The following is a 14,224-nucleotide window of genomic DNA, read 5'->3' as shown; positions in this document are numbered from 1 at the left end:
CACAATAAACGCTACTCTGTGCTCATCATCAGGGAACTCATCGTGGTGCAGCTCAAGAGCATACACAATCTCAGTCTCAAAGCCCTGAAACTCCTTCGGGTCTCCATTGAACTTGCTTACTAGGGTCCCGGCTCTCCTTCCTGGCAGCACTTGGACTTGGGGTGCCCCTCCCGCCTTGTTTTTCTCTGCATCCAGCTTGTTTTGGAGGTCTACCGCCACCGCCCTTAAATGCTGCTCTTTTTCCTGGAGCTCTCTCACCTGTTCCGCAAGTTGTAGCCGGTCGTCCTGGACCTTCTTAGTCTCCTCTTTAGCTGCCTTCAATTCCCCCTGCGCCTGCAGCGACAGCTGTTGCAGTTCTAGCTGGGCTTGCTCAGCGATCTGCCGCCACTTCTCCGCCTCTGACACGCTCATCCCGGCAACTCCAAAGTAGCCCAAAAATGATTAGGAGGTTGCTGTCACAGTGGCCGGAGTGGACTACTTCAGAGTAACGACGCTACGCAGCTCTGCATTTTATTCTTTTATTGGTGCTGCGTATTTACAGTGCTCAAGTCATTGCTATTTACACGGAGCGATGTTGTCAGTCGGTTTCAGAACCTCCTAATGGCTTTTGGCGCGTCTTTCTCCAGCACAAAAGCTTTGGCAGACCCATCCTCTTGCCCCTCCTCTTCCTGCGTAATTCTGGAGTTGGGGGGATGGGTCTTCCCCCCTTACTTGCCCCTTCCTGTCCCACCTGGGACCCTGGCTCCTCTACCTTGCCTGAGCCTCGGACACGACTTCCTGCTTCCCCACTGGAATCGGAACTCTCCCTGCTTTCCCCTTTGCTCGGGGACGGGCTTGAACTCAGGAGGGGAGGGACTTCGCGATATCCCCTGTCCCTCACAGTGCTCATCTCCACTTTCAGGTCAAGGGAGCTGGCATTTGTCTGTAGACAGCTTTTCTGGGGCAGCTTTTCATGTGGCCACCACGATTAAACCATGATTAAACACAGAACACCATAATGAGTGCCAGAGCGCACAAAAATGTATTTTACCTTCCTGCCACAGTTGTATCTTTTTATCTATTTGTGCTGGTATGCTTTCAAACTGCTAGGTTGACACAAGCTGTGACAAAGCACTCGGAGGTCACCCCGTCGTATGGATTCAAGCTGCCAACCTGAAAATCGGCAAGCCCAAAAGACTCGGTGGTTTAGACCACAGTGCCACCCGCGTCCCTACTATCAATGGTCGGTTTCAGGTAGTACCCAGGGCTGGCCCAAGACATTTTGCTGCCTGGGGTGAGCATAAAACTGTGGGTCCCACTACCATGCAACCAGATGAGGACACTGAAGAAACACCAGGTGATAAATGACTAAGCAAGTCTTGGTCTCTGAGAAAAGATTATCACATGACTGATCCTTAAAAAGAGTTGATGAACTGTGATGTAGAAAGTGTAGAAAAGAAGAGACAAAGTATACACATTCTCAGAGGCAGAGGGTTTAGATTCCCAATACGCCTTGCTATTCCGGCTGGTAGAAGAAGCCATAATATGCTTCCATTTGGTTCCAACATCCCAGCCCTCGATATGCTGATACAAAGCTTGCTCTCTACTTTAATTAAAAACACATCCTACAGTCTTTGCATGCCTTACTTTATGCCTTTTCATGGAAAGATATACATAAAGAGAATAACTAAACCAACAATAATTACAGAACTAAATGGAAGAAGACTTTGCAGCTTTTGGATTAAGGCTGGTTGCTTTTCTGGGCTGTTTGGAGGCCTGATTTGGAGAGTTAGATTGTGAATGCAACTATAGGATCTGCTGAATCAGTAGTAATCCAAGGAAAATTTGATTGATTACTTCTGTGTAATGAGATTTTTATTAAAGTTCTTCATAATTCCAAAAAATGGTTACAAAAACTGCAAATTGAACAAGTAGAAATTGGAGTCCTCTCTTAGTCGTCATTCTGTGCTATATTAAAAAGATGGGCACAGCTCTAATGCAGCAAGTAGGTCTACAACCCTCACAATGGAGCATAAAACATCAGTCTACATTGTTCCTTGGATGCTAGCCTTCAATCATATACAACATGGAAGTGTTGTGGGATTCAGCTGCTAATATTGATCTGTTAATACTTGCTTTGATTTAGAACTTCATGGCAGGGGTTAGGCAACAAAGAAACCGAAATTCATGAGTAGAAGAAGGGGATTTTACAGGATAACCCTAAACATGTCTTCTTAGAATTAAGTCACATTGAGTTCCAAAGGTCTTCATCCCATGTATTTTTGTAAAGGATTGCGGTCCTAGATGTGTTAATGTAAATAGCAGCAGCCAACAACCCACAGGGTTATGCCATATAGAAAACTGATTTAGGAACATAAACAACCCACTCTGGTGCAAGACCCTTTCATAAGCCAAAGCAGAACTTTGTATCATAGTCATTATAGCTGCATCTCAACCCTCAAATACACATCTGATCCACATCTGCTGAGCTGTATGTAGAAGACTCGTGAGAATTAAACCTTCTGGGTATAATTAGAAGTGAGACATCGATAAAGCTCATTGCTATACATTCCAGCCTTCACCACATTCAGTACAGAAAGAATGATTTCCCGATACAACCAAAACAGAAGAAAGTGGTGGGTAGCTCTCTTTTCCTAGGCACCAAAGTCTGAGACACAATGATGAACCAGTCAAGAGTAAGTGGATTCCTTCTACATGGATTCCCTGATATTCGGGAGGTGCAGGTATTTCACATCAACCTTTTTATCATAATATATTTGGTGGCCCTCACAGAAAATATCATGATCATCACAGTCATCTTCTACAGCCATCAGCTTCATACACCCATGTACTTCTTTCTGGCCAACCTGTCATTGCAAGACATTAGCTCCATATCGGTCACAGTTCCCAAGTCCATTGTAAATTCCTTGATGAAGACCCAAACCATCTCTTATTCTGGATGTGCCTGTCAAGTATTCTTCCTTGTTTTCTTCATATTGTCTCATTATATCCTCCTTGGTGTTATGGCATATGATCGCTATGTTGCCATCTGCAATCCGCTGCATTATGAGACTGTCATGAACAAGAAAGCCTGCATTCAGATGGCAACCAGTGCATGGATTGGGGGACTTTTCTATGCAACAATGTACACTGGAACAACATTCAAAATTGAGTTCTGTTCTAATGTCATCAATCAGTTTTTCTGTGAAATCCCACAACTGCTGAAGAACTCTTGCCCTGACTCAGATATTACTGTGATTTGGGTTCTAACTTTTGGAGCTTGTTTAGGCTTCATCTACTTTGCTCTAATTGCCTTTTCTTATGTTCAGATCTTCAGAGCAGTCCTGAAAATCCCATCCAGTCATGGGAAGCAAAAAGTCTTCTCAACCTGTTTGCCTCATCTTATTGTTATTTCCCTGTTTTTTGTAAGTGGTAACTTTGTCTATTTCAGACCAACCTCCCGCTCCCCATCAGCATTTGACCTCGCGGTTTCTTCATTCTACTGCATGGTACCACCAGTAATGAACCCGATCATCTATAGCATAAGAAACAAGGAACTCAAAATGGCATTCTGGAAGTTTCTGGCCAATATTTCCCTCTATTTTTAGGCAAAAACCAATCTCCAATTTAGGTATCAGTTTCAGTTGCCTAGATGGCTTGCATAAGTTATGTCGAGTCCTATGTTGTTGTTTTTACTCAGAAGTGGATATCACTGCATTGAATGGGAATTAGTTTCAGAAATGTGTACCTTTGATTGTAGGTTTACATTGCATGTTTACTTCATCTATATAGATCTTTAGTCCAGGGGTGACTATCTGTGGCTTCCCACAACATCCATTCTCCCTATGACCTAGCCGTACATGCTGGAGCTGATAGTAATTGGGGTGTTGAAGAATCATGGGGATTGTTGTGTATAGCACTGCAATTTCCTATTGAAACCTAGAGGACCTAAAACCTATGAACACTGATGATTGAACTGAATTCCCTAGTATGAACATGTTAAAACATTCTACCTTAATCTCCACAAAAGCTTCTATTTATTAATATTTGAATTAATTTTTACTTCTTGGTGATATGAGCTTATAAAAACATAGTTTTATTCAACTGACCTATTTCTTGCAGGTACCATAGATTTTCACTTATTTTTTATCAATCATTTGTGTCTAGATGCTATAAACCTGCACATATGACAGATATGCATATAATTCTATATTTAGCAGAAGTGGCAGTGGAGCCACATAGTTGGAAGAATGTGTACATTGGAGAGAAAGGGGTCATTGTGGAAGAATAAGTGCTTTCTATTGTGCCTCCATCCTAGGAAAAGTGGGATTAAATGTTTTATGTATATACTTTATAAAGGAATGGGAGTTTGTGACTCGAATAAACCTGCCACAGTCTAAGTATCCTGCATTATTACCCCTAATGTAGATGGGATGATTTTTTACTGGAATCCTTTAGATCCTCAATTGTGGGGGTTAAATGCAGCCCTTCAGGCCTCTCTACCTGGGCCACACATCCTTACCAAGCAAATCCCATCTCCAGCCCTCTTTCACACATTCTTTGAGTGTATTCCCTGGCTGGAACGTGCCCATGAGTTCTGTCTCCTTTTTTCGTCTGCATGCGGATACAGAGGTGTGAGAGTGTGTGTAGAAACTAGGCTACTTTACAGAGGTAAAATTTGCATTCACTGCTATCCCCAGTTTTGTCTGGCCCCATCCAGCAGTGGCATGTGGCCCCTGAAGGTTGCCAATGATGTAATGTGGTGCTTGGCTGAAAAATGTTTTCCCAACCCTGCTTTAGACCTAAGCATCCTCATGTACGGTACTGGATGTGACAGATTCCTTTCCCCCCCTTCATTTGCCATATTGCTCCCAGTCTATCAGCACATAGTTGGGAAGTAGAGTTACACTGAAAATCTTCACCTTCATATCTACAGCTCCCTCTCAGCCAATGTTTACAAGTGGATATAAGAGGGGGTGTTAGTTCCTATGTGCAATGTTTGGGGCTGGCCTAGGTGGGACCCCATATCCATATTTAAGATAAGATAATCTTTATTGTCATTGCCCCCCTGTGGGACCAACGAAATTGCTCGGCTGCTCCATCCACTCATACAAGGCACTTCACATAAATTTAAAATAACTACAATACATTAATTAAACAATACAATATGACATGGCAAGTAAAAATAAGATGACTTCAAAGTCTAGACTTTCCATTCAAGGCGAAATTGCTCTAGGGAAGAAATTGTTCTTGAGACGGCTCGTTCTTGCCTTCATTATTCTGTATCTCTGTCCTGATGGAAGGAGCTCAAAGAAGCGGTGACCAGGATGTGATGGATCTCTTGATATGTCTAGTGCTTTCTTGTGGCACCTGGTGATATAGATTTGTTCTAAGGTGGAGCGTGAGCAGCCAATAATGCTCTCAGCTGTTTGAATAATTCTGCACAACCCTATCCTATCCTGGGAAGTACAGCTTCCATACCACATGCACATAAGTGAGCACACTCTCAATGGCACAGTGATAGAAGGCAAGCAGCAGCTTTTGCGGAAGATGGTTTTTCCTTAGAATTCTCAAGAAGTGCAGTCTCTGCTGCACCTTCTTCACAAGCCCCCTTGTGTTGACACCCCAGGACAGATCCTCCTGTAACTCGATGCCCAGGAATCTGAACGTTGTTACCCTCTCCATGCAGATTCCATCAATCAAAAGTGGCTGGACATTGTTCTGTCTCCTGAAGTCCACCACAAGCTCCTTTGTTTTCTTTGTATTTATAAGCAAATTATTAACTCTGCACCACGCTGTCAGCCGCTCCACCTCATCTCTATAGTCCGTTTCACCCTCCTTATCAGAGATGAGCCCGATCACGGTTGTGTCATCTGAAAATTTGACAACTCTGTTACTAGGGTAAGCAGCCACACAATCATACGTGTAGAGAGTATAAAGGAGCAGACTACACATCCCTGTGGTGTTCCTGTGTTAGTCCCAAGCATATTAGAGGTGTAAGGGCCCAACCGAGCCCTCTGGGGGCAATCTGACAGAAAGTCCAATATCCACCCACAAAGTGATGGTGGGAGCCCCAGTTTAGACATCAGGCATCGCGGTAGAATGGTATTAAATGCTGAGCTGAAGTCTACAAAAAAGCAGTCTGGCATAGTTCCCCCGCTGCTCCAAATGTGCAAGAACAGAATTTAGGGCAATCACCACAGCACAGAATGCTTGAGTGTTCTGTCTGTATAAGACTCGAATATAACAAGCGGCATGCCCCACATGCTGAACTTTTGATAGCAAGGGGAGAATAAGAATAAGCATCTCAGCTGTTTATTTATTTGCATATTTATATATTGCTATTCATTCAAAATAATAGTGGGCGCTTTTCTGGGCTGTTTGGAGGCTTGATTTGGTGAGTTAGATTGTGAATGCAGCTGTGTGCTCTGCTAGAGCACATGGTCTATGGGAGAGGAGGAGTTCTATTTAGCTGCTTATAGTTTCTGGGAACTCATGAACAGGACTTGCAAACAGGGAGAGAGAGTTCACATAGCTACACTGAAAAGGTGCAACATTGGGAATCTTTCCAAATGAAAGATCCCTTGCTAATGAAAGTCAGGCCAATCCCAGAAAATCCAGGAGCCCACTCTTGATCTCACCAAAAAACCTCAAAGGAGGTAGACCTCCCTTAATAGGTGGATGAATCCCGATGCTGACTGGTCCCTACCACATAGTGAATGGACGAGACCCCAACAAGACCTGAAGCCTATCTGGAATAAGATGGCCTAAAGTAGGCCTGGTTCATTTGAGGTCCTTATCCAGCTCAAAAAGCGCTTTATATCATTAAATATAAAGCGGGTTGTGGTAGGGCTGGTAAGAAATCTAATAAGGGTTTGGCTGGGGCCTAGGCCACAGCTCTTGCTGAGTAATAGCGGTGTTTAAATGCATGTAATGGGATTGGTGGAGGGGGCCCCCCATTTAAACTCAGTTCCTCCGTTTTCTGAGCACTTTTGCCTTGGTGTTCAATCTCCCTCCCACCTCCCACTTTCTTTTACAGGTTTTAGCCTGACATTGCTTTGCCTTTCAAGGGGTCGCCTGTATTCAGGGGCCCAGTAGGAATTTTCCCAATTGGCTGATTGGCTTTGCCTCTTGGTTTTCGCCTACTGCTTAGCAAATTGTCACAACTTGTTAGGTTGATGGTTAGGCTTTTGGTTATTGAATCGGTTGGAGATGCCTACCCCCCCCCCACACCGTTGGTTGCTCCACATAGAAGTATTCCATTAAAGGAATCCCGGGGCTTACGCTCTCATCCTTACATCCCCACCATAGGCGGGGCTGGAGGGGCCAATTATAAGAGTACGAGCCTTGGGGAACATTCTTGGAAAAAGAGAGGAGAGGATGTCTGGCCTCAGCTACCTCCTCTCCCAGGGGTGTTCACTTGACTTCCCTTTACCCTTGGGGAAGTCGGAGCTGGTACTGTCCAAGTGGACAGTGGTGAGTCCTGTCCCAAGTGGACAGATGAAGTGAGTCCTGTCCCAAGGGGGCAGATGATGTGAGTCCTGCCCCAAGAGGGCAGATGAGTTGAGTCCTGTCCAAAGTGGACAGATGGGATTGGTCCTTCTTAAGGAGGGACGAATGGTTAACCAAAAGCCTAAGCCAACACTCTGATTAAAAATTGTATTTAAATAAAGTTGTGGCCAAACTTAATGCCAAAAACCAAACCTAAATTATTGTGTCTGTTGTGAGTTATTTAAGAGTGATTTCTGGTAAGCCTTGACACACAAATACATTCAGAGGCCTGTCAGATATAAAGCCTGCTGGGTCAAGTAAGCAATAAATACCATCCTAAGGCTCAACAATATACATGAATGAATGGGCCCAGTTTAGTCAGTTGACCAGGAGGGTTGATTCTTAAGTCACACTAGGACCACAGTGCCACAAGCTAGGCGAATCCAGGTCCGTCACCATGCCCAAAATACAGACTGGTCCTTGACCTTGTCCCCCCCCCCCACTAGGAATACCACCCACAAACCACAAACCCTACCAAAGACCTTTCCTACTCCTCAGCTCCCTCCAAAGGGTGGGGGTGTCAACATTAAATCATATAAACAGAGTCATCTTCAAAACAATGCTTCCAAGTTCAATAATAGCCATTGAATCAGTCATTATAAGCATATGACTCCCAAAAGGTGTCTGACTTAGTGCTGCTGAGCTGCACTTAACTCCTGAGAACTGAACCTTCTGGGTGCAATTAAAATGAGATATCAATAAAGTTTTTATCTCCGTCACCACTGCCAGAAAGGGAGAGATATTTTGTCCAAAGAGCACCACTCCATTTCACAAATAGATACAATCAAATGAAAAAGGAAGTCGCCTGGCATCTTTCTTTTCACAGGTACCAAATAGAACTCTGAACAATACAATGTTGAACCAGTCAAGAGTGAATGGATTCCTTCTGCTCGGATTCTCTGAAATTCAGGAGCTGCAGATATTCCACATTATTTTTTTTGTCACAATGTATTTGGTGGCCTTGATAGAAAACCTTCTCATCATCACAGTCATCATCTATAGCCACCAGCTTCATACACCCATGTACTTCTTTCTGGCCAACCTGTCATTCCAAGATTTTGGTTCCATATCGGTTACAGTTCCCAAGTCCATTGCAAATTCCTTGATGAAGACCCAAACCATCTCTTACTCTGGATGTGTCTGTCAAGTTTTCTTCCTAGTTTTCTTCCTGATCTCCCACTACCTCCTGCTTGGCATCATGGCATATGATCGCTATGTTGCCATCTGCAATCCACTGCATTATGAGACTGTCATGAACAAGAAAGCCTGCATTCAGATGGCAACCAGTGTCTGGATCGGTGGACTTTTCTATTCAGCAATGCACACTGGAACTACATTCACTCTGGAGTTCTGTTCTAATGTCATCAATCAATTCTTCTGTGAAATCCCACAACTACTAAAGATCTCTTGCTTTGACTCATATATCAACGAAGTCCGGGTTCTGATTCTGGGGTCTTGTTTTGGCTTTGTTTACTTTTTTCTAATTGTTTTTTCTTATGTTCAGATCTTCAGAACTGTTCTGAGAATCCCATCCAGTCAAGGGAAGCAAAAAGTCTTTTCAACTTGCTTGCCTCATTTTTTTGTTATCTCCCTGTTTATGGTAAGTGGCATGTTTGTCTACCTAAAACCAACATCTGGATCCCCATCAGCATTTGACCTCTTGGTTTCTATGTTCTACTGCATGGTGCCACCAGTAATGAACCCGGTCATCTATAGTATAAGAAACAGGGAGCTCAAAATGGCATTCTGGAAGCTGCTTGTCAATATTTCCCCCCAGTTCTTAGGGAAAACCCCCTCTTCATTTTAGGAAACAGTTTCAGTTGCCTAAATGATTTGCATAAGATTTGTTTGCCGTATATTTGTTTTCTCAGAAGCAGGTATCATTGGATTGAATGGGAATTAATCCCAGGAAAGTGTACATTGGATTGTAGCCTTATATTGCATGCTGAATTCATTTATGTATATCAGGCATTATACCAGCAGTGACTAATCTGTAGCTCTGCAGATGTTGTTGAAGTACCACCTCTGCCTCTATAGCTACACCGGGACACTATTTCCGGTTTTGCGGAGTTCGTAAACAGAATCGTTTGTAAACAGGGCTGTTCTTAAACCTAGTACCACTGTGTGTATATACCTATACGTGTGTGTGTGTGTGTGTGTGTGTGTGTGTGTGTGTATACAGTATATATATATATATATATTGTGTGTAGTAATATTGAAATCAATGAGGCACAGTGGCAGATTATTGTGGATAGGACTGCAATTTCCATTTAAAATCAAGACAACCTAAAACTGATTTAACACAAATGCTAGTATTGAATGACAAATAACAACATATTCACATTTTTCTATTTCATTATTATTTGAATTAATTATAATCCCTTGGAAATGCAAATTGATAGTTAAAATGTAATTTATTTCAGGTTACCTGTGCGCTTGTACACCTTTACTGTAGGTGCTGTGAATTTTGGCTTATTCACTTGTTTTTAATTCACAATTTGTCAGTACCATTATATAGATGCTATTTCCCCCTCCTCACAAAACCATATACATATAGAAAGCAGGATGCAGAATGGTCCTTATGTAGCCATTACTCCTGCTTTCCAATGACCCCACATCCCAACACTGGTCCTCCCGTGCACTTTATATTTAGCAGAATTGGAAGTAAAGCCATAGGTGGAGACTGGATAAGCAAATGGTCATTGGGGAAGAACAGGTACACAATAATCAAACATGGTTTCTATTGTGCCTTCATCCTTGGAAAAGTGGGATTAAATGTTTTATAGGGGAGCATGACTAGAATAAGCTTAACACAGTCTAACTAAACAGAAGCTGGTAAAATTCGTTCTAGACAATGCTACCATTCAGTGGATTTGTAACTGGCTGACTGACCAAACCAAAAGGGTGCTCATCAATGGCTCCTCTTCATCCTGGAGAGAAGTGACTAGTTGGGTGCCACAGGGTTCTGTATTGGGCCCAGTCTTATTCAACATATTTATCAATGACTTGAATGATGGGCTTGAGGGCATCCTGAGCAAGTTTGCAGATGACACCAAATTGGGAGGGGTGGCTAATACCCCAGAGGACAGGATCACACTTCAAAATGACCTTAACAGATTAGACAACAGGGCCAAAGCAAACAAGATGAATTTTAACAAGGAGAAATGTAAAGTACTACACTTGGGCAAAAAAAAATATGAAAGGCACAAATACAGGATGGGAGACACCTGGCTTGAGAGCAGTACAGGTGAAAAGGATCTAGGAGTCTTGGTAGACCACAAACTTGACATGAGTCAACAGTGTGATGCAGCAGCTAAAAAAGCCAATGCAATTCTGGGCTGCATCAATAGATCAAGGGAAGTAATAGGACCACTGTATTCTGCTCTGGTCAGACCTCACCTGGAATACTGTGTCCAGTTCTGAGCACCAGAGTTCAAGAAGGATATTGACAAGCTGGAACGTGTCCAGAGGAGGGCAACCAAAATGGTCAAAGGCCTGGAAACAATGCCTTATGAGGAACGGCTTAGGGAGCTCGGTATGTTTAGCCTGGAGAAGAGAAGGTTAAGGGGTGATACGATAGCCATGTTCGAATATATAAAAGGATGTCATATAGAGGGGGGTGAAAGGTTGTTTTCTGCTGCTCCAGAGAAGCAGACACGGAGCAATGGATTCAAGCTACAAGAAAGAAGATTCCACCTAAACATTAGGAAGAACTTCCTGACACTAAGAGCTGTTCAACAGTGGAATTTGCTGCCAAGGAGTGTGGTGGAGTCTCCTTCTTTGGAGGTTTTTAAGCGGAGGCTTGACAGCCATCTGTCAGGAATGCTTTGATGGCGTTTCCTGCTTGGCAGGGGGTTGGACTGGATGGCACTTGTGGTCTCTTCCAACTCTATGATTCTATGATTCTAAACTGAGAGATATAACAGTACAACACACATTAATACCCCTAATGAAGATGAGAGGATTTGATACGGATATCCTTTAGATACTCAGTTGTGGAGGCCAATGCAGCCCTTCAGGCCTCTTTACTTGGCTCTTGAAACTCTCTGCACATCCTCACCAACCAAACTCCCCCCCCCCCCAACCCTGACTCACACATTCTTTGAATGCTTTCACTGGCTGGAATGAGTCCTTGAGATCTGATAATGTCCCTTTTTTGTAGCTGGAGCTTACAGAGGGCTGTGTGAGAGTGTAGAAACTAGACTATTATGCAGAGGTAAAATTCACAGTCATTGCTACACCCAATTTTGCTGTTTCCCCCTCTAGACATGGTACATGGCCCCTGAAGGTTTCCAGTGATGTAATATGGTGCTTGGCTGAAAACTCCACCCCTGCTTTAGACCTAAGCATTATTGTGGCTTTAATATTGCACATTTGGAAGCAATAGAATGTTTAAAAGTGGGACATTTGGAAACTACTTTAAAGCAGATTATCTTAATCAGCCTCTGATTTAAAAGAAACACACACAAACAAATCATTTCTTATGGCTTGTGTTTTAGTTCACCAAAGTTAAAATTTCAAAGATTCTGTTTTCACACCTTTCCATGCTTCTACATTACATAAAGATACAAATTATTATCCAAACTCAGTGTTTTAGATACCGAAGGGGTGAGAGCAAAATATACCCCTGAGCTAGCAGGAGATGTAGACTCTGAATGGTCCTTGATGCCCCGGCTGGCAGTAGATAGTATAATATACTTCCACTTCTTTCCACAGTCTCAGCACTCTGTATGCTGATACAAACGGTGTTCTCCTCTTTAATGAATTACATTCTGCAGTCTTGGTGTGCCCTACTTTATGTAGAGCCATGGACGGACAGACATAAATAAAGATAAAGTCAATCAAAATACTTTGCGTGATGAAGCTCCCATTAATCCCCCTAAATAACTCACAACTCACACGTTATTTTAGGTTTGGGTTTTTGGCATTGTTTTGGCCACAACTTTATTTAAAATACAATTTAATTCTGAGTGTTGGCTTAGGGCTTTGGTTAATCCATCTGTCCACTCTAAGGGTCAGGACCATTCCATCTGACCCATTTTGGGACAGGACCATTTCCATCTGACCCCCTTTGGGTCAGGACCAGCTCTGACTTACCTATGCGTAGGTAAGTCAAGTAAACACACCAAGGGAGTGGAGGTACTGTTCACAGGCACTCTCCCCTCAACCCAGGAATGTTCCCCCAGGCTCGGCTCTGTAATGGCCCATCATCCCCACCTATGGCGGGGATGTGACTCGAGTCCCTGAGCCCCAGGATTCCTTTAACGGAATACTTCTATGAGGAGCAAAATAGGGGGGTAGGCAATTTAATGCCATACCCCTCCTACAGCCAATTTATTAACCAAAGCCTAACGGAGGTAGCTGAGGCCAGACATTCTCTCCTCTCTTTTTCCAAGAATGTTCCCCAAGGCTCGTACTCTTATAATTGGCCCCTCCAGCCCCGCCTATGGCGGGGATGTAAGGACAAGAGCGTAAGCCCTGGGATTCCTTTAACGGAATACTTTTATGTGGAGCAACAAAAGGTGTGTGTGTGGGTAGGCATCTGGATGCCACACCCCTCTTCCAACCGATTCAATAATCAAAAGCCTAACTGCCAACCTAACAAGTTGTGACGATTTGCTAAGCAGTAGGCAAAAACCAAATGGCAACAGCCAATCAGCCAAGTGGCAAAATTCCTACTGGGCCCCTGAATACAGACGACCCCTGAAAAGGCAAAGCAATGTCAGGCTAAAGCCTATATAAAAAGTGGCGGGCGGGAGATTCGAAGGCTTGCCGAGAGTGAGCTGGAATCGAAAGTAGCTGGGCTTAAATAGGGGTCAGCCTGTCAATCAAATACTGCTACACGCCCCATGACTCAGCCTAAACTACAGCCCACCCCCCACCCAGATTTCTTTAAGCTCTTCCGCAACCGCCATTATCCTCTATGTAGACCCTTTAACCTTCCCCAAATAAATTCAGACAAGACTCAAATTTTAGGTTTGGTTTTTGGCAGAATTTAGGCCACAACTTTATTGATTACAATCAAGTGAGTGGTTGCATAGGCTCTGGAACGACTAGCTCCTTGCACCCTTGCAGGCAGCGCTGACCCTGGGCACACCATAGGTCAGCCTTGGGTAAACACCCGGCATAGTGGAAGGCGATGTCCAACCAGTCCACCAGCCAGATGTCCCCCTGGACTCTGGCTCCGGGCCTCTCAGGAAAGACCAACCAAGAATCCCAAGATTCCCATGATTCCTTTAATGGAATACCCATCACTTAGGGATGGCCAGACCACTCTGCCACCCCTATCACCTGAACCAGAGCCTATCCAGATCCTTACAAGTTGTGACGATTTGCTACGTAGCAGGCAAAACCCAAATGGCACCAGCAAATCAGCCAATTGGGGAAAATTCCTGCCGTGCCCCTGTCCCAATGGCAGGCGACACATGACGGCATAGCAAGGTCAAGTGCAAGCCCTAAATATAGGGAGAGGTGGACGGGTGTTCCAATGCACTGGCCCCAAAGAGGAAGCTAAGGAACACGTGCATGGCCTTAAATAGAGGTCCCTCAATACAAATTTTCTGGCATCCCATTGGTCTGATTGCACCCAGGATCAAGGGACCTCCAATAGGGTGTTGTGGCATCCAAACGTTCCCACCCACAACACAGGGTCTGGTTGCCAGATCACACCACAACACCTGCCCTCTTGTTAGGG

General features: G+C 43.8%; 2 protein-coding genes across 2 annotated transcripts; both read left to right on the top strand.

Moving 5' to 3' along the window:
- The first annotated feature begins 2,657 nt into the window (after positions 1-2,657).
- Positions 2,658-3,587, top strand: LOC132592929 (olfactory receptor 14A16-like). The gene has a single exon (XM_060281173.2). It carries the CDS (start codon positions 2,658-2,660, stop codon positions 3,585-3,587), a length of 930 nt encoding a protein of 309 aa, XP_060137156.2.
- A 2,839-nt stretch (positions 3,588-6,426) lies between these two features.
- On the top strand, positions 6,427-9,337 carry LOC118078471 (olfactory receptor 14A16-like). Its single transcript, XM_035102349.3, has 3 exons — positions 6,427-6,440; positions 7,943-7,958; positions 8,357-9,337. Exons 1-3 carry the CDS (start codon positions 6,427-6,429, stop codon positions 9,335-9,337), a joined length of 1,011 nt encoding a protein of 336 aa, XP_034958240.3.
- The last annotated feature ends 4,887 nt before the right edge of the window (positions 9,338-14,224 follow it).

Source organism: Zootoca vivipara, chromosome 12 (assembly GCF_965207765.1).
Source record: "Zootoca vivipara chromosome 12, rZooViv2.hap1.1, whole genome shotgun sequence".
NCBI lineage: Eukaryota > Metazoa > Chordata > Lepidosauria > Squamata > Lacertidae > Zootoca > Zootoca vivipara.
The sequence above is the reverse complement of the archived record's forward strand: the minus strand, read 5'-3'. Positions and strand labels throughout refer to the sequence as shown.